Source organism: Montipora foliosa, chromosome 9 (assembly GCF_036669935.1).
Source record: "Montipora foliosa isolate CH-2021 chromosome 9, ASM3666993v2, whole genome shotgun sequence".
In the NCBI taxonomy this organism is placed as follows: domain Eukaryota; kingdom Metazoa; phylum Cnidaria; class Anthozoa; order Scleractinia; family Acroporidae; genus Montipora; species Montipora foliosa.
Window position 1 is genome coordinate 16,864,606 of NC_090877.1, and position 19,971 is coordinate 16,884,576.

The 19,971-nt window shown below is 38.3% G+C and overlaps 1 protein-coding gene across 2 annotated transcripts in view; it reads right to left on the reverse strand.

The window, feature by feature from the left end:
• Positions 1 to 19,971, reverse strand: part of LOC137970954 (cytochrome b-c1 complex subunit 2, mitochondrial-like) — an 88,187-nt gene that overhangs the window by 13,326 nt on the left and 54,890 nt on the right. The window contains exons 2-16 of one of the 2 annotated variants that reach the window (XM_068817630.1): positions 19,762 to 19,835; positions 19,465 to 19,566; positions 17,483 to 17,632; positions 14,748 to 14,812; positions 14,080 to 14,136; positions 13,798 to 13,858; positions 12,651 to 12,714; positions 11,816 to 11,849; positions 11,629 to 11,692; positions 10,397 to 10,454; positions 5,220 to 5,318; positions 3,114 to 3,177; positions 1,436 to 1,475; positions 1,234 to 1,289; positions 1,066 to 1,108 (exon numbers count right to left, since the gene is read on the reverse strand). In XM_068817630.1, coding sequence (XP_068673731.1) covers positions 1,066 to 1,108; positions 1,234 to 1,289; positions 1,436 to 1,475; positions 3,114 to 3,177; positions 5,220 to 5,318; positions 10,397 to 10,454; positions 11,629 to 11,692; positions 11,816 to 11,849; positions 12,651 to 12,714; positions 13,798 to 13,858; positions 14,080 to 14,136; positions 14,748 to 14,812; positions 17,483 to 17,632; positions 19,465 to 19,566; positions 19,762 to 19,827 — 1,023 coding nt within the window. In that variant the 5' untranslated portion in view covers positions 19,828 to 19,835. Of the gene's footprint in view, positions 1 to 1,065; positions 1,109 to 1,233; positions 1,290 to 1,435; positions 1,476 to 3,113; positions 3,178 to 5,219; positions 5,319 to 10,396; positions 10,455 to 11,628; positions 11,693 to 11,815; positions 11,850 to 12,650; positions 12,715 to 13,797; positions 13,859 to 14,079; positions 14,137 to 14,747; positions 14,813 to 17,482; positions 17,633 to 19,464; positions 19,567 to 19,761; positions 19,897 to 19,971 lie in introns of those variants that run through there. The other variant, XM_068817629.1, reaches the window with a different exon arrangement.

Consider the following 19,971-nt stretch of genomic DNA (forward strand, 5'->3'; position numbering starts at 1 on the left):
CGTTCCAACATGCTTTCGCCTAGATCTTTTTTTGCTTGCGATAAATTTTTTTAGTTTTCTTTTAAATTAAGGGGCACAATATGCACACTATTATTATGCAATAAAAAATACAGGTCACCATGCTCGTTTAAAAGAAAATGAGCATTTATTTCGCTATCGAGCTTAGCTTGAGGGAAATTTCTTTCGCTGTGTACGTGCACGCGCTAATTTGCGCGCGCTAATGACGCAAAAATCGTGCGCAGTAGGGATGCGCAATGCAATACTGAGGAATCACCTTAAACTTAGCAATGGCGAACCATTAAATAGGAACTGAACATTCCAGTTACAATAAACAGGTGTCTTTTTTAAATCAGGGCCTAAAACTTTGGTCGCTTAGTGTTTAGTCACTAGTTTTGAAATCCAATGAAAAATAAGAACTGATTATTTGGTCACAGGAGCACTTTAAGGTCCCTATTATCACGTCCAAGCAGGCCTTCATTTTAGCTAATTAACGACTATTCACTGAAGTGGAGGTGGCTTTTGGTGGATACGTAGTAGGTAAATGCTAAAACAGTGAGATAATAAAGACCTTATTCATAAATGGCGGTCACAGTTATAATTCTTATGTCCACGTGCAAATTAGCCTACCAAGCCTCATTTTAGAGAAATAATTCTTTCAATTCACTGTGTGGTATCGAGGCTTGGTGAGCTAATTTGCACTTCGACAAAAGAATTATAAATTGCCTCCATTTATGAATAAGGTCTATAGCACAAAAAGATGATTTTAACTAATTTATTCCCGCAACGATTACAATACTTTCGGGGTGAAATCACACGCGAGTAGCACGCGAATTGCTCGGAGGTGACTAGCAAAGGGATATTCGGAGTTTAAGTAGCCAATCAGAGCGCGCCTTCAACGCTATCCACTGTTTTAGTATATACCATTACGTTATTATTTACAATTTTAACGCTGTCACTTTCGTAATAAGACAATGACTGTGTTGGCTGAAGTTAGAGTTGTATTCTTTAATAAGCATTATTTTTTATAGTATATCAAGGGTGTCATCAACTTCTTGCTTGACTTACCGCACAGGCTCCACCAGTTGATTCAGCTGCAGCCTTCAAGAGCCTTGAAATGAAAATGTTGTGTTTCAATGAAGAAAATATGCTGAAAGTTTCAGAACTCCATTTTGTGCAAATAACAAAAATTAGTGTGAACTGGCTCATTTCAATCATGCAATCATGGCATTGTACCTGTTGGTCGCAATGTTGCTCCCCCACTTAATATAAGGCGTAACACCAAGGAGCTTCTGTTTTGAAATTAAAAGAAAAATGACCGCTGAGTACAAAATGGTACACTAACTGTACAGCTGTATTTGTCCCTTTGTGAGTTTAAGAGACTTACATGCAGAAACCATTGATTTTCACACCTAAAATGGTTTAACCATGCACTCACCTGGTACACTGAAAATGCCAGAAAATCCTTACTTCCCAAGCTGAAAGTGAAAAAGGGTGAAACTAAGCTTTGAACAACCTTTCAACAAAAGATGAAAATGGAAATGACATACGGCATTTATTTAGTCCAAGACAAGGCAAGACAAGACACGACTTTTCACACGTCCTTAAAACATGATATTGAAATATAAATGTACACTTGCATGTAGTTCATTCAAAGTCTAAATTAACCTTTATAACTCTGATTAAATATACACATCAAAGAAGGAAATACCTTGCACCTAAGTAAACAATATAGTCTTCTAGTTAGACACTAGTCTTGTTTAGTAACATGAAATGTAGACATCTACCTACATACTCAAAACACCCACTACACACACACACCTCAGTATTACTTAGTCACACATGACACACACATTACAGCTGTACATACTAACAGTACTACTTTGTCAAAATAAATTTAGAGTTTCAAATAGTCTTGTTATATTTGCTTCAATAGTAAATACTGTCACTATACCAGCGGGAATGTCATTTCCAGAGCAAGCACTTCGGTTGCCACTGAGTAATTCAGTGTGATAGAGACAGAGGTGCCACTCAAAAGGTTGTCACAAGTCACCTTCGCTTCCGTGTACAGTAGTGGTTCACTCAGGGTTGTCAGTAAAATTTGAAGATGGCGGCTTGTTTGAGTGGAGTAACCGACTGTTGTGATCGTCAAAATGAATTTTAATCTTAGGTTTGAGAGAATCTGTCTTTAAGGTGATTCCCTGGTTTTGCATTGCGCAACCCTACTGGGCATAATTTCTTGCGTCATTGGCGCACACAGTAGTGCCGGCACATTGCTAAAATGGCGGATTTTCGTTGCTACCATGCCTAATCCGTCAAGGAATGGCTATTTTCTCCTGAACAAGTATGGTGAACCCCATTTTTTACTTCATCTCTTTTCTGAGAACGGTGTCTACATGGAGTAGTGGCAATTATTTTGATAAAATTGTACGGAAGGAGCCATTACGAGTCAAATAGCACACACTAAAGTTATATCAATTTTGGAGTATTAAGTACTCACAAAGGCATTCAAATAAAATTTTCAGGTACGTACTTGAATAGGCCATTTCCGAGTTCATGTCTGCCTCCTCTTCAAAGCGAGTCTAAGAGCGAAGTTTTTGTTATGAAAATTAGTTTTCATTCATATGTAAAGTAGAACTAATTACCAACACAAAAACTTCGCACTTAGACTCGCTTTGAAGAGGAGGCAGACATGAACTCGGAAATGGCCGATTAACCATAGAACGACACCACACTCTGCGTTATACGTTGGATTTCATTCATGAAATAGGGCTAAATTTGTCCAAAATTGGGCGAGCACGGCAATTGTCAAAGTAGCTCAAATAGCGCATATTCGTCAGCGTCGTACCATGGAAACGAGCACAGTGACCCCCTTTTTTATTACATTTTTATCATCTCCTTGACATGTTACAACAGTGTGCGAAGTTTCATCGGAAATCTACGTTGTATGACAAGTTCTATTTCTAGGGAATCACCTTAATTACTTCAATTTAAGGGGAAAAAGCAGCCAACTTCTCTGAGTGAAGTAGCCGAATCGGCGATGCTTTCAGCTGTTGGTAATGCATATTCAGGCATCTCCACTGCCCTCTAATTGTGGCAAGTCTATATCAACCCACCTGGGTCCTTCTGTAGCAAGTACAGCATGCAAAAGGGGACCAGGCCTGAAGTTCATCACCTCACCTTTTTAACAAGATGAAAAGACAAGGAACATTGTCATGAAGGTAAAGAAAAAAACAGAATTAAGAACCAAAAAACTATTTTGGTTCGATAAAGTTTTTCTTTTAAAGTGGCTGAAATCAGTTTCACTACTTTTAAGAGACCTTCTTATTAGGAGGGTTGTCACTACAACACTGTATCAAGTAACAGCAATGTTATGGTACCACATGAAACACAATAATTATAATTGCTTAACACAATGCACGCATTATTGTGACGTAATAGGTTACCATGGCAACATGAAAGCTCTACCTTAAATTTTTCAAAAATTTAAGGTAGCTCTGAATCGGGTCCCAGGAATTTTTGAAAACTTTGTCTCTAGATCTATCTTATACCTCATTCACACCAACAAGACATGTTTAATTAAAGTGGGTTAACAAAATTAAAACCAGTCACTGAAAAATGAAGGACTGGCCTTTACAAGAGATTCAGTTGAGTTTTAATACATCCTTTGATCACTGCTAAATTTGTAGCTGACAAAAATTAGTATACCTGATTTAAAAAGAAAACACTTTGAAACATGTTTAAAACATGGTTAAGGTTTGGTGTAAATAGGGCATTAGATAGCTAATTACTATTCTAGAGCGAGTTTCAATCGAGTGTCGTAAAACCAAAACCAAAGTAATCACTTTGGCCAATCAAAAAGGACGGAGACAATCCAGTAAACCAATCAAAACTTAAATTAAATGTAGCTGACACAAAGCACAGGAAAATGTGCACGCGCAAGGCATAATCGGTTTTAGTGTCACTTCTGATTGGTTTGTAATGGTGCGAGAACTTTGAGCCAATCGCTGAGTGAAGTAATGCAAAACCAATGCAATTCGCTAATTACTTTCGACACTCAATTGAAAACCTCTCTAAAATAAAAGAAATGGGGGCTACCAAGTTCATTTTTGAGATTTAAGCAAGTAAAGATGAAATATAGGGTGTTTTTGGAGAGCTTTCGTATTTCCATGGTAACCTAATACATCACAATAATGGGTACATTTGTTAAGCAATAATCAGTGTTTCATATGGTACCATAACACTGCTGTTACATAATACAGTGAAGTACAATGTAGTTATAACCCTTCTAATAAGAAGCTCTCTTATAAAAGTGGTGAAACTGATTCCAGCCACCTTAAGTTGTGGCAAGCACTTTCCGTCTTCCTCAGTGTTGACATTTTACATGATGTTCTGACATCCTGTGTGAATGCCAGGTAACCATTATTTGTGTGAAATCCCTCAGAACATCCCACAAACTCAAAAGGTACCCACAGACTGTGTAATGTGCTTGATAGAAATATTTTTCGAAAATCGATAACAATACTTGTACGTACAAAGGTAAGTACTGCAATTTATTATAGCTTTGTTTCTCAGAAACACCTTCAACTGCTGAAATATTAAACAAACGGTCAATGATAAAAATCAAGTGTGATTGTCAGGTCATTGTGCTTCCAAATGTTTTACCATTGTCCATTGTAAATGACACGACTCCTGTAGCGCGGGACACGATTGCATGAGAGTGGTAACTTACTTTTGGGTGTTACTGTACACTGTAATGGTTTCTTTGTCAACATACAATGGAAATAATGTCTTAACCCATTCCTTCCTTAGAGTGATTCTTAAACATGTAGATGTTACTCTGTCTCATGCCAGACATTAATTTTTACTCTTCAGTGAGGGCCACTTCAGAGGTGAGAGCTGACTCGTCCCCAGTAACTTGCCTTCATGCGGAAAAAGGAAGGCGTGCGAAGGCATGATGGGAAGGGAGAAAACGAGAGAAGACAACATCTCTCTCCTTTCCACCTTCTCATCACCCCCCACACTCAACCCCGTGCATCCCTCATTAATAATCAACAAGACCATGAGAGACGACTGGCGAGAAGTCACGGGTGAGAGAGTTTATAACTATTCTCTTAACTTGACACACTATGGAAAAGAATGGTTTCAGATTGCAATTTAAGATTCCCTTAAAACATGCTCCCTTCAAAAGCTATCCAAAATTCTGATCTTCACGAGCTAACCTCCGTGATATTTTGTTGCTTCTTTTGGAGCAGTACTCCCCTCTGGAAGAAAGGCTAATGATGCCTCAGCTAGTGCTACCAGCTTGTCATGATCAACACCTGCATCAACAAGGACACATTAACAGGGTTTTCAATTAAAATAATAAAATTGATGAAAATAATTCTTTCCGGTTTAAAGTACATGTATGCAACAGAGGAAAAATAAATGAGATGTTTTATTTTCATGCTTCCTATTTCCACTACCTAATAACAATAATAATAATAATAATAATAATAATAATAATAATAATAATCCAAAGATAAAAATACATAATTATCTTAAGTTACAAACTAATAGCAGTAAAAATTGTTTACAAAGCTCTTAACTGTTTTACATCATAATATTCACACGTTCCATTAAAACCTATATTGAAATATCAAACGATTAATAAAATACAATTTTAAACCTCTCTGTGACGACCTTAGGATGATTAAAATATACTTTTCTTAATGAATATTACGTAGATTTATATTCTGTTTAGTGGTAGTATACAGTGGTTTGCAGAGGAGAGTGATTCGTATGATAGGCTTTTCTAATAATTCCTTGATATTCAGTTTCTTGGATGTATATTTTTGTTTATAACATCTATCTAAGAAATTTTGTTCATCATTAAGTGCAGCAGGTGATGTCCCATAAGCCAACAGGCCGTATAAGAAATTGGGCATTACAATCGTCTGAAATAAATAATCAACCTCATTTTGATTGTATCCTCTGTGCTGGAGGGTCATGGAGGGTTCTGACAACGTGCAAACACTTATTCACTTTTACACGCTTCTTGTACACATGGCTAGCAAATTTACAATTCTGTTGGAAAATAATGCCCAAACTTTGAAGCTTCTTACATTGTGGAATATTGTATACCTTTGTGAGCTCATCAACAAAGCCTGTTTTACAGATGGAGTGTTCTTACACTATTTGGAATTACATGTCATAGAGTTCTTATCTGTCCAGTGTAGAAATGTATCAATTACAGCAACTGACTGATCTGCTTTATCTTCCCATATCGGGATAACAATATTAGTATTGTCTGCATACTTGAAAAGTATTCTTATATCCTCTAGGTGAATATTTAAATCATTCAGAAAAACGTTAAATAAATACATGCATGGGCCACTGACTGATCCTTGGGTCATGCCCTTATTACCGTTAACGTCCATGTATAAGCCGCACTTTTTTTCACAAAATTGAAGCCATAAATCAAGGGTGCGGCTTATCCATGGATACATCGGGTCGGTACATTTCGTTGACCCCCAGTCCATGGACTACCACGATGGACTACCGAAATGGACTACCTAAATGGACTACCAAAATGGACTACCCTAAATTACCTACCTTGAAAAATAAAAAGATTACTAAAGCTTGGTTGTTTTGATCGATCTCCGCCATCTTTTCTTGGTAGGTATGTTATGTATGGGTACACATTGTGTACCTATAGTCGCCCATCACTGGCTATCAACTCTCCCCAACATTGACCCACAGTCGTTAGTACTGAGAAACCGTCGCTAGCAATGATCTTTTGTCCCTACTAGTGATCGACTGTCCCTAGCAATGATCGACTGTCCCTAGTAGTGATTGACTGTCCCTAGCACTGATCGACTGTCTCTACCAATGATCTATTGTCAGGCAGCCCAAGATACGATGGATTGAAATCGTCCAGAGCAACCAATGTGTAGTTAGGGCTCTCCCCCCTTAAAACAGACCCATAGGCAAAATTTTCTTGGGGAGATGAGTGTGAACACAGGGAGCACCGGGATGTAGCCATAGCAAAACAATTTTATACCCAGTCTGCAGTAGGGCGCATTTAGTCCGCAGTCAGTGTTTTTATAACCAGAGTCCATGTTTTATACCCAGTCTGTAATACTTAGTCCTCGTTTTAAACACAAACGGTAGTCCGCAATCTGAGTTTTATACTGACCGGGGGAATGTCCGTCAATTGCAGTAACAGAGTGGTAAATGACTAGATATTTATAGGGACACATGATCAGGGACGGTTGATCAGTGCTAGGGACAGTCGATCATTGCTAGGGACAGTCGATCACTAGTAGGGACGGTTGATCATTGCTAGGGACGGTTTCTCAGTACTAAGGACTGTGGTCAATGTTGGGGAGAACTGATAGCAAGTGATGAGCGACTATCGGTACATAATGTGTCCCCATACATAACATACCTACCAAGAAAAGATGGCGGAGATCGATCAAAACAACCAAGCTTTAGTACCGGTAATCTTTTTATTTTTCAAGGTAGGTAATTTAGGGTAGTCCATTTTGGTAGTCCATTTAGCAGTCCATTTAGGTAGTCCATTTCAGTAGTCCATCATGGTAGTCCATGGACTGGGGGTCAGTGAAATGTAGCGACCCGGATACATCTGTGTTTGGGAGTTTTAAAGTAAAGAAACATAAAAGAAACTGATCTGAGAGCATGTTGCTGTTGTTCATTGACTTTTTAATGAGTGGTGGCTCCTAAAGGAGCCATTTGTGTCTTTGAGTGTTTATCAGCAAATCTTGCTCTCCAAGAGTTCTTTCAAGCGATTTATTTTCGCTTTACTCGAACACGTAAACACCAACCTAAAAGGAATCTCCATTCCTCCGCACAGCTGTTTGCAGTGACGTCTTCACCCAGTCACTTCCACGCATATCTTTCCGCCACATGCGATAAAATACCACAAAATTCGCGAGTACTTGCGAGGTAAAATTAATGGCCTTCTGTTTCGTTGTCCTTGACTACCTACTCGGCAAATTTGTCGACTGCATTATCAAGCTCCTGTTCTGCATGAATTTTTTCACCTATTGCGGGTTTCCAAACATCTTAAAAGACATGGTCATGATACCCAGGCCCTGGCCCAGACTCCTCCCCACATTTAAAGCTTGGCTACTAAGCACTCGTTCGTTTTGTTTCAATCAAAGGAATTTCAACTTTATGGTGAAACCTTGATTGTTTGTCCTTGTTGGTTTATAGCAATAGAAGGTTACTGGAACTTCAAACTTTATGGTATTACATTTCTTTCCAAAATCTGCACTTCTAAATTCCGGGTGCGGCTTATACATGGACGTTTACGAGGGTAACCTTTGTCCAATCTCCGACAACTTTCAAATACACAACCCTGTGCTGCCTACCAATCAGAAAACATACATCATTTTGTATATACCAATTCAGAATGTATGGGTTGAGATTAATCGTCCTAAGCTTTCCAGCAAGGAGCGCATGCTGTACTGAATCGAATGCCTTGCTGAAATCCATACTAAATAACCTGACTGCTTTACATGAAGGATCGTCGATATTGCGAAGGATTCTAGGTTGGATGCTGAGCAAGGCGTTGGTACAGTTACCGACCATCTCTATACACGGACTGAGACACTGTCAGGCTTCTTATGATCGACTTTTTGTCATGAACAGTTTAGACCAGCTTTTCAAAAACTCTCGCAAACTCTCCGATTGGCCAAAAAACAATAATTCAGAAATCTTGGTCCTCACTACAATTATTGGTTACAGAATTGCAAATCACAATCTGGTATATAGTTTGAACATCTGATCAAATTCTGGCTGTCCAGAGGATTTGAACAGAATGTTCACAGCTGTTATCCCTTTATCTTCAGAATTTATTTTTTTCAAAAATAATTAAAAGAAGGTCAGAGAGAAAGCATCAGTAGCTTACATGCAGCTTGTCTCAAAGAAGACGTTTCAGTCGTACTTCCTATGGGATTTGACAAAGTGTTATTAATTTATTTTACGAATTACTGTTCCCAAAAGTTGTAGAATTAAATGCATCATTCCACTTCCCCCGCCTCCAAAACGTCCTTAGGAATATCTTCGGAAGCAACAGGTCAAGAATCTAAAAAAGCTGAATTGTGGAATTAGTGCTGCCACAATCAGGGAATCAGTCGAGGTGGACAGATACACTGTGAATCTCAAAAGGCAAATTTGACACAGAAGCCCTGAACAAATTATGGCTACAGGCTAAGTGACACACTTCTTGCAAAATGATAGCTAAGGAGCTTCTCTTGCTGCTGCTGCTGCCGCTGCTGCACTCTTGACAGGTGGGTAGCAGATGATTCGTTAACAAAAAATAATTATTGTATGAAACATACTTTTTGTGCCCTTCCTAATCATCATCAATCATCAATCCAATTTTGATCCGGGTTTATCCCTGTAAACGGGGGTGGCCAGATTTACCCCACTTTGTCAGCAATCTTTCTAACTCCCACTCTCCATCTCCCTCGATTCATGGCATCCTTTTTCTCCAAACGTACGCTCCTGCTATCCTTCTCCACTTGCGTCTTCTTTGATCGTCCTCACTTCCTCTTGCCCTTCACTTCGAACTCCAATGCTTTTCTCAGAACATGCCCATCATCCCTCCTCAACACATGCCCGTACCATCTCACTCCATTTGCCTTTGCCATCTGAACCAATGTTTCCTTCAATCCCAACATCTCCATCAGGTCCTCTGTCCTCTTTTTCTCCATCAGTTTTGCACCACACATTGCTCTCACCAGTGCTCTCTCAGTCCTTCTCAAAATTGCTGTCTCATTTTCCCTCAGACACCATGTATCACTCCCATATAACATCGCCACTCTGACTTACACAACTCCGATAAACCATTCCTTTCCCCTTCAGCAAGAACCTTTTTGAGTTCAGCAACTCTCCACATTCCCTGAACTTCACCCAGCCAATTCTTGCTCTTGCTGTCACAGCTGCCTCGCAGCCACCACTTGCATTCACCCTATCCCCCATATAACAGAAACTTCTCACTGTTTCCACCTCTTCACACAACTCCTCCACCGGTTCCACTCATCCATCAGCTTGCTTCTTGCATCTTCCACACACAAAATCTCTCCCCAATCTCGAGGTCACCCTGTTTACTTTCGCGCATCTTCCATGGATCCATTTCCCACATTTCACACACAACACTGAATTTGCCATTACTCGCTTCCCACAAATACCACATGGATTTACCTTACTCACAGACACTTCACCTTCTGCCCCACTCACTACCACTTTTGTCTTCCTAATTAAGAAAAGAAGATTATGCTAATTGCAGGTTCTTATTTATTTTATCAAATGCAGCTTTTTTCATGCAATTCACCCTTTTTGCTGTTGATCTGGCACAAGTCAATAATTTTATTTTCAATTGAAAACTTACCTACACCAACAAGAGCCATACGCTGACCCACATAATTCTGGCTGGTGTGACTTCTTAACTGAAAACATTGCAAGGTGAATTACATGTATGTGTACATTTTAGTTTAAAAGTAGCATGATAATAAATTGAATCACAAAAATCAATGAACCAAAGCATTACTACCATTACTGTAGCTGCAGTAATACACAGTATAATTATCTCACACACAAAAATTCAAAGGTGCCATGAAAATATTCTATTATTTTGCTAAGACACCAGGCTGCACAAAATATGAAACAATTAATCTGGATTGACACACTGCTAACAGTGAATGAGTGAGGGAAGTTGGATTCAACACCCGTTTTAAGACTACACTGTAGGTAAACTTGAAAAAGAAGAAATTCCAGAACGTAGAGTAAGAGCATTTCATCTAATGCTACAACTGTGTATTGCACGCACCACACTGAAACTGTCTTCAGTTTAATTTCTACTCGCTTATCGCTAACCACTTGCATTAAGCATTATTTACCAGGTATTGCGCTAGCAGCAAATTAAACTATCTCGCCTTGTTGTTTCCATTGCTTGAGTATAAAATAAATATAGGTTGCTTGCTTATTAATCAAGCTCCAGTTAAAAGTTCAAACCACTAAGTATCATGCATAGAAACTGTATTTCCCTCTTGAATTCACTACAGACATAGATCCATGCATCACAGAGAAGTGCTCGAAAAGAAGGTACTCTGCTGTTTTTCTGATCGAAATCCGTTTAATTTCACAGGATAATCCTCCTCAAGGATCTTTGAAGTGTTTTTTATTTCCCTGACAAAGTTGTTTTAATTTTTCTCTCAAGTGCAAAAATAGCTCAATGATACTTGCCCATATATGGAGGTAGACACTCCAAATTCCCAGATACATGTAACAACACCAGCAAAGGCGTGCAATGTAAAGTGGGTGAGCAAGGTTGTTTAATGTTCATGAATAAGACTGAAATCAACATTGATGCATGTAAACTTAATTCTCAGGGAAACTACAGTAGAAGGCATGCCAGGTAAAGTGGGTGAGCAAGGTTCTTTAATGTTCATGAATAAGACTGAAATCAACATTGATGCATGTAAACTTAATTCTAAGGGAAACTACAGTATTACTCAGCCCAAATCTTGACTGAAGTATCCTGTACCATGCTGCGATATGGCTTGCATCTGTGGAACTGTACTGTTAACTAAATTATTCTTATTCCCATTACATTATTCTTACCAAGTCGGGAGTAAATGTACCAGTTCTGTGTGGTAAGCAGTAGAGTGAATTTCCAAGTGTTTTCCTGAAATAAAGAAATCATCACAAAATGAGATCAAGATGAATAGAAAATTGATTATTCCGTAACAGTAGAATGTACATGTAGATGCACTGAACTTGTTGAAGATCAACAGTAAGACAAACAAACCTATATGCAACTCTGTGCAGTTCCTCTACAACATCTGATGAAAAAGACAAGAAACAAAAACATCTTAGAACACTGTATAGAGAAGTTAACTGAAGTTTCAATGTACACATGTACCATAGCAGCCAAGAAAGATAAAATTCAGCAAAGGGAGGGGTGACTTAAATTCTAGTTGTTTGTCTTGTACCTACACTATATCCCATCTCCCACCCTTGTTCAGCTAATGCAGAGTGACAGGTGCTTAGGGGGGTTTCATGGCTGAGATGCAGCTACATGTAGCAATGGCATTCAGGGCTTGAGACTAACTTTTTAACTCACTAGCATAGTGGCTAGTAGCAGGTCTAATTTCACTAGCCAAAACTAAATTTGCCCTAGCTAGTCTCATCATGTGCGATTTCACTCATTTGTGTAATGGAAACATTTCTTGTTACATCTAAAGTTAGCCCGAAAAAATTTCCACTTTTGCAAAAACAACTCCCGCTTTTATTAAAATGTTCTCATGTGTTCAATCTCATCGTACGAGTCGCAACATAGCTATTGTTACACTCCAGACAGACAAGATTGAATTTTTAACTTTCGAGTTCCTAATATTATTTTTCCTATTTGTGGATATTTTGGAAAACTCCTCTCATAATGACTAGAATACTGATTAAGATTTTTGGCTGGATCGAGAGGCTTACAAGTGGGTAGTTCCACCTGCTAAACGGCTATTATTGAAACCCTGTCTTTCCACACTCATCTTAATCCACTTGTCTCTCTGCAGTAAATAGCAGAATATTTGATAGCAGCTGCAGATAATCTTTTGGAGTTACAATGTATGAAATCAGCTGCTCCATACTTATTTGTGTTTGAGTGTCCTTCATTGCTAGATCTATCTTTAAATGCTTCATGGGTCCATCAAGCTGAATTAAAAAAAAAAACAGTTAGAGCATAACACTGTCAAGAACAACAATCGGCACTGGTAAGCATAATGGCTATTAGCAGGTCTAATTTCACTAGCCAAAACTAAATTTCCACTAATGAATGAAGGGGTAGTTTCTAAAGAAACTGTGGTGCTGCGTCGGTGGGGAAGTAGTATACAAAAATTTGGTTTATCAACGGAGTTGATAATGTAAATTGACCACCGTACAGAGATTCTAAAAGCTGACGTTTCGAGCGTTAGCCCTTCGTCAGATCCGATTCACTCTGACGAAGGGCTAACGCTCGAAACGTCAGCTTTTAGAATCTCTGTACGGTGGTCAATTTACATTATCAACTCCGTTGATAAACCAAATTTTTGTAAATTTCCACTAGCCAGTCTCATTATATGTGGTTTCACTCATTTGCGTAATGAAAACATTTCTTGTTACAACTAAAAGTTACCACGAAAAAAATTCCACTTTTGCAAAAACAACTCCTGCTTTTATTAAAATGTTCTCATGTGTTCAATCTCATCATATGAGTTTGTTTTACTTTCGTTATTTTTAAAAAACCCTGATATCCATCCTTGCAACAGCGGCGCAAAAATGTGCTGGCGTGTACCGCTTCCGGTATTTTTCTCACTAGGACAAAAGTTTTTGTTGCCTTGAGGCAAATTCTCACAGAGCTGCTGCCAAAAAATTTTAAACAAAGAAAAAAACTGAAAAACAACATCATCACCCCCATCCCCTACCCCAAGTGAGTACTGCAAATCTCACAGATACTCTGCCAAATGACCATAGTGACTTTACCACTTCAAGGGGTGAAGATTCACGGTGGTGTAGCTTTCTGAACTCTTTGGTGGGAGTCTCAATCTCTGTCCTTGTCTTTGAGATCTAGTGGTGACCTCAGGCTCTTGAATGATCATACATGTAGGTCTTGGGTCCAGGATTTTGAGACACCCCTGTGGGTGCATTGTGAAGTCTTACACTGTACTCTCTTCAAACTTTCATGACACTGCTGCATGTACATGTACATGTACTGTAGGCACATGTGTATTAGCTACTGTAATAGTATTGAGATCTCACCTCCCATGGATAAAACGCAGGTTTATTCACAATGCTTGCAAGGTTTGTTACAACGAAATCCCTGCAGAAGAGATCAACCAAACAGGATGGTACATGTATGTTGTCCTGTACATGTCACTTAATGCTTATTTTTTGGTAGCCCTAAAGATTTTGAAGTTAAATTAATAATGCCAAATCAAACAATTGTAAAAATAATTACCTTCACAAAAATAATACATGAAAGGCAAAAACTTAGTAAGTTTATGAAGAAAATTATTATTATTATTATTGTACATAACTTACACATTGTCACGCAAACAGTCAGATGAATAAATGAGGTGTTCCCTGTTACATGTTGCCCTGTAGTAATGAATGGTTAATGGCAAAAGGTATCATTTTGCATTCTGTGTTACTAAAACCTGTATTTAATATCATTTTGCATTGTGCGTACTAAAACAATGGCCAACAAAAAGAAATAATTTTTTAAGTCACAAAGTGATGTCAAAATAATTAATAATTAATTTGATAATAATTATTTCAATCAATTATTAAATTTTTTATACAGCAATGGCATAAAGAAATAAATAAAAACTTGAAATTTAATCTGTATGCAAAAAATATTTTAACAAATGTACATGGCACTCCCTGGTAACCAGTCGTTCTGTCCCAGAATTGATCCGCCCCCATGTATATTGTGTGTAAGCACTAATTTTAATGATTAAGTTTTAGCACTCATTTCAATAATTATTACTGTATTACATCTAAGCACTGGTTTTAGTGACGAAAATTAGGTCGTTGGGGTTGAGTTTGATTGACTCTGGAGAAGATCGACCACAAGACTGAAACAAACACAGAGAGCAGAATCTTAAGTGTCAATTGAAATTAGCATTTAATTTTACAATTTCCTTGCTAGACTTCTGTGATAATACAAACATCACTGTCAGTTAACATGTTAAGGAAAATACACATACTCTAGACTAGCCCCACTGTGTTCAAGTTCTCTGGCAATTATGAATCCTGAACGTTCATCATTTCCCTAAAAAGGCCAACAAACCATCACAGAATTAAAACATATACAGTACCGCTCTAGAGTAAACTGATACTCTCACGACTTGCATCAGGCCATATGGGAATCACATTGCAAAGGTTGCTCTTGCCCAAGCCTTGCATTTTTTTTTTGTTGAAATGAAAGCAAAACCTTCTGTATACAACCCACACTTGTGTATAACCCACACCCCTACCTTTCAAGCATGATTTTGAAAAAAAAAGAAGAACTCCAAAAAAGCACTCTTGTATAAAAACGTTGGTCGTTTGTTCTCAGATGTTAACAATAAACTTGACAAAATCTAATGTTGTGTATTTGCAGCGACATTAATAAGTTAAGGTGATTCCTTAGTAATAGAAGTTGTCATAAGATTTTCTTTTCTCAATTGTTCCCTACATCATGGTGACTCGCAATGTGCAATTAAAAAAATAAGTCACCAAGCTTGTTTGGGAGATATATTAACTTGCTCAAGTTACTCATTTAATCATTGAGACATCTACCAAGAACAAGTTTGTTCATCGGGTCACACTACGTTTTGCAGGAACAGGAAGCACAGCTTTGACATAATTCTGGAAATAACAAAACAGGTGTACATGTATTGTATTGCTCCAAAGGAATAATTTAATGTTTGTTTTATGGGACAGGCACACGTCTTGAAAAGGCACTGACTACAAATATTCCTCGGGTGCGTGATCTTGAGGAGACAATTTTGTGTCCACGAGTAATGGCTACGAAATTATACCTTTTCCCCTGTAACTATTTTTTCTGACGTTAATTTTTTTAATTTTTTTACAGCACAAAGAGGAGGAGTAAGAGTCCGAATAAAATTATGCCACAAAAACCTAACCTCGTTTAGGAAAAAAAAAAAAAGCAAACCAAGCTCGACCCCTATGGCCTTGACAACACATCTCCCCGATAGCGCGGCTTCATGATCACTTTCACTCTCAAACTGAAATGACACTATAGCATCATCAAGGCTTTCACTCGAATTTTTGTTTGCGAGAGTCTAAAAAGTTTCCCATTTGCTTTTTACTGCTGTGCTCTGAAAACGGCCAATCTTCTTTCTAGCGAGCTTTCCCGCAAGAAAGTGTGCCATTTTAAAATGTTTTTGGCCACGTTTGATATATCAATATTCACACATGGCTATGAGTCTTTATGGTTAAATTTAAACCTTGTTTTGTTTATAAATATCCATTGACAGAGACTTGTGAGACAAACAAAACAGAACTAAGCTGTGAAAAAGCCTCTTAGCCATGCCTGAATATGAATGTGGCCTACGCTGTGTTATGCGCAGAACAGGATGCGCAGTGTAATACTAGGGAATCACCTTAATTAATTAACTCTGAAAATACTTTTTAAAAGCTTCTTTTTAATCGATTTCCCTATTCCTTGTGACTGACATCAGTTGTCTTCATTGCTAAAGCCCACAGTTGAAATGACAATGATAGAATTTGCACGAAAAAAGTGCAGAAGAACGATGTAAAACATTTGCTTGGTAACCACGCAGTCATTTAACAACTGAAGGGAAGTCTGGACAAGGAAACGTTTGCCTTTGCATCAGCTGTGGGTGGATATCATGTTTATAAGACGTATGGAAGCCATCCATTGGAGAAAAATTTGTCGCGAAACAAGAGTTTAACAACCCCATGGACAAACATGCCATGAAAGTAGTGAAGGGCAATGAAATGGTCCGGTCAGAACCTGAAGATGCATACAAACAGCTCCTTTAGGAGCCACCACTTCTACTGAAAACAGTGATCAACAACAGGTTTCAGTATGTTAAATCTTTAGTTACTGAAGGTTTTCAGTTAAATTTGTGACCCCTACTAGCCAGTTTACTCCCTCTGAAAGCACTGGTCTCGTGTATAGTAGCTGCACCCGTGACTTTTGGCCCAAAACTTAAGCAAAAAGGTGCAGCTTATATATCCTTTATGGTAAAGGACTTCCAAGTGGGAGACCTTTAGTCAGACTGCCATCTCTTGTATGCCTCTAAAAAGTACAATAGCAGCACTTTCACACTTTTAGTTTAACTCAGTTTATTCTGCAACATACAGTCATGCATACTGTATAATTATCGTTTAGCCAGGACTTTCAATCTCTCAGGGCAGTCATTAAGGGCTGGGGGCCCGGGATTTTCCCTGCCTACTTAAAGAGAGGAACAATAGAGTTTTTTTTATAATTATGACAAAATCACTGTTTTCCCCACCTACACGTACTTAAAAAGTTGGTGACATCTCCGATTTCTGTTTTTATTTTGAAATATACAGTGTAACTGCTGTATTGTTGAACACTAACATCAATCCAATACCCCAGCACACAGAAGAAACCTCCATATATATACTTGCCCACTAATATTTATAAATTATAACAACACCAGCAACACAGTACATGTAGCTACTGTTTTCATAACAACAGCATATGCATCCCCCAAAACACATCTATTTATTCAAAGGTATCTCTGGTCCATGTACAGGACTCATTGATCAATTATGTAAACTGAAGGAACATTGCAAGTCTCAAAACAAAAATTGAGACTTGCTTTCCAATCCTATTTAAAATCTTCCATTTTCAAGTCTTGAATTGAGTTGACATCTACACTGTACAAATCACTGAAAACAATGAACACCTTTACACAAACAAGGAGATAATCATTCTCATTACCAAAAATGCAGCATTACGCAGCATATGAGTAATCCCAAGTGTGCTTGGCGTCTCATGACGACTGGCAGCGTTGATAAATAACCCTACTCTACTCTTGGGAGAATAGGTTTCTAGTGAAACAACCTTCAGACCATTTTGTAAAGTAGAAACCTGCAAAAGACGACAAAGCATGAAATCTCCATGATTAGCAATATTTCTTTCTTCCCTTTTTTTTTGTCAGATGACTGATTTGTACTTACTAAAACTCGCCATACAAGCCCTAAAAATAGGCACACAATGCATACATGTGGTGGTGCAGTAACGTACATGTACACAGCGCTTTATTCCATAATCTGCAATTGAGATGCGTTTTGTTTTCCAGGAGACTCAAGGTTTGTCTTTGCGTAACATGTAGCTCTAATTGTACACGGTATTGTTTTGGTACCATAAATCACAGGAGTGCCATGGTAGATGTCTTACGTAAATAGCCGGACCCTGAGAATACATGGTACTACATGGTGGTTACTAGTAAAATTCTAAACCCAGAAAGATTGAAGAATATAAAAGGGAATCGAGACACATTGGCTTTGAGGGTGACATATTAACCCTTTAACCCCCGTGGGGTTCCCCATTGACGAGTAAAATCGTCTGGCATTAGACAGAGTAAAATCTATAAGTGGCACTCTTGGGAGTGAAAGGGTTAATCATTTTCAACCTCCCTTCTTTGCACCTCAAGTTTAAATGTGTCTGAGCTTTTGTTACCTTTCCACGACAAATGTGCACTGAAGTCAAGTGCTGTTGAGCGGGGTTAGTATCTGGATGGGTCACCTAAAAATGTATGACTTGCCGTGATAAACATAGCACCGAAAATTCTATTTTAACGCTCAAAGATGTGAACTAAGCAAGGTACAGATTTTGTTAGCCTGCTTTATACAAAATAAATATTGATGAAAAAGTAAATAAATATTGGTACACAGTTTTTAGGAAGAGCAGAAGCAAGTTTTCAGGAAGTGTCGATCGAGAATGAAATATAATTGTTGGCCTTAGCAACAACATTTGCGACGTGAAAACAACATAAATATACAAAATTATGATCGACGAAAAACATTTTGAGAGATTTTTGCTATGTTCAATTTTTCTATCATACTTTTGGCTGCTCAAGTAAATCGCAAAATAGAAAGTGACATCAAATTCAGCTGGCGCTGTTTTCATGTTATCTTACACGTTTACTCGTGAAACAAAGGATAAATCTGTGTCAAAATGATGTCAACCCACTGGGTTTCTGTTTTCTTAGTTTGGTATTTTCTCTTTCAAGTGTTTTAAAGATTGACAAGAAATGTACAAATTCAACACAAAGATCACAATCGCCCATCTCTTGAGGTTGACCATTGTTCCTGCAAAGTCCAAAATCTACTCTTCTAGATTAGGTTATTTATCAAATTCCATCGTTTTGGAAATAGCAGCTGCTTTATTATTAATCAGCGTCACAAATTCTTGCCAATTTTGGAGCTCATTTTGTTGAAACTCAAGCATGCTTTCAACAGACCTGTTTATGTTCGTGAGTTATGCACGTGCTGCGGGCCTATTGTCACCACAGACTCATACAACCCGGTGACATACAAGTAGTGTGTAGGGGCAACCCTAAAACCCTGAATCCGGAATCCGGAATCACAGGTCATTGTTTTACCAATACAGAGAGTAAAAAATATCCTAAACATTCATAAAAGCTAACCTTAGGCCTAATTAGGCCTAAACAAACGTTTTTAGGCCTAAGGTTAGCTTTTATGAATGTTTAGGATAGTTTTTACTCTCTGTATTGGTAAAACAATGACCCGTGATTCCGGATTCCGGATTCCGGATTCCGGATTCCAGATTTTACGGTTGCCCAGTGTGTAGTGAACTTACACCACAAAGAACCGCACATGCATGGCCACACATTGGACCTGGGCTACTTACACTAGGTTTTTGATTTGGGCAGTAAAGACTTTTAATTTATGACAAACCTGAACTGATTGAGAAGGAAGACCAGCAGAGTCCGCATTTCCCGTTTGGAAATCTGACAACGGTTCGTTCAAGGGAGAGGCAGCATTCGCATACAATCTTTTCTACAATGAATAATAACAACTGTTCGAATTTTATCACATAGCCTGTACCACAACATTAAACGAGATTAGAGTACGTAAGGCTTAATATCACAAATATACCATGCTAGAAATGGTACGCAGATTTTTCTTCGCGTTGGATAGGGTGAAAAATTCAAAATGGTACCAAAATACCAAGCAGAAACAATGTTTACTTACCACAGGTGATGTTCTACAACTCACATTTCGTGTAACTAATGGCAAACCCCTCCATAAAGGTAGCATTTTCAACCCCTTTCCCTCAAGATTTCTACTCTAGTCCAAAGACCGGGTAGAAGTAGCCCATAATAGTTCACAACAAACACCCGCTGATCAGTTTCAACGCGGCTTTGAGGGAGCCTAAGTTCTAGAGCATTACTTCCGGAGAAC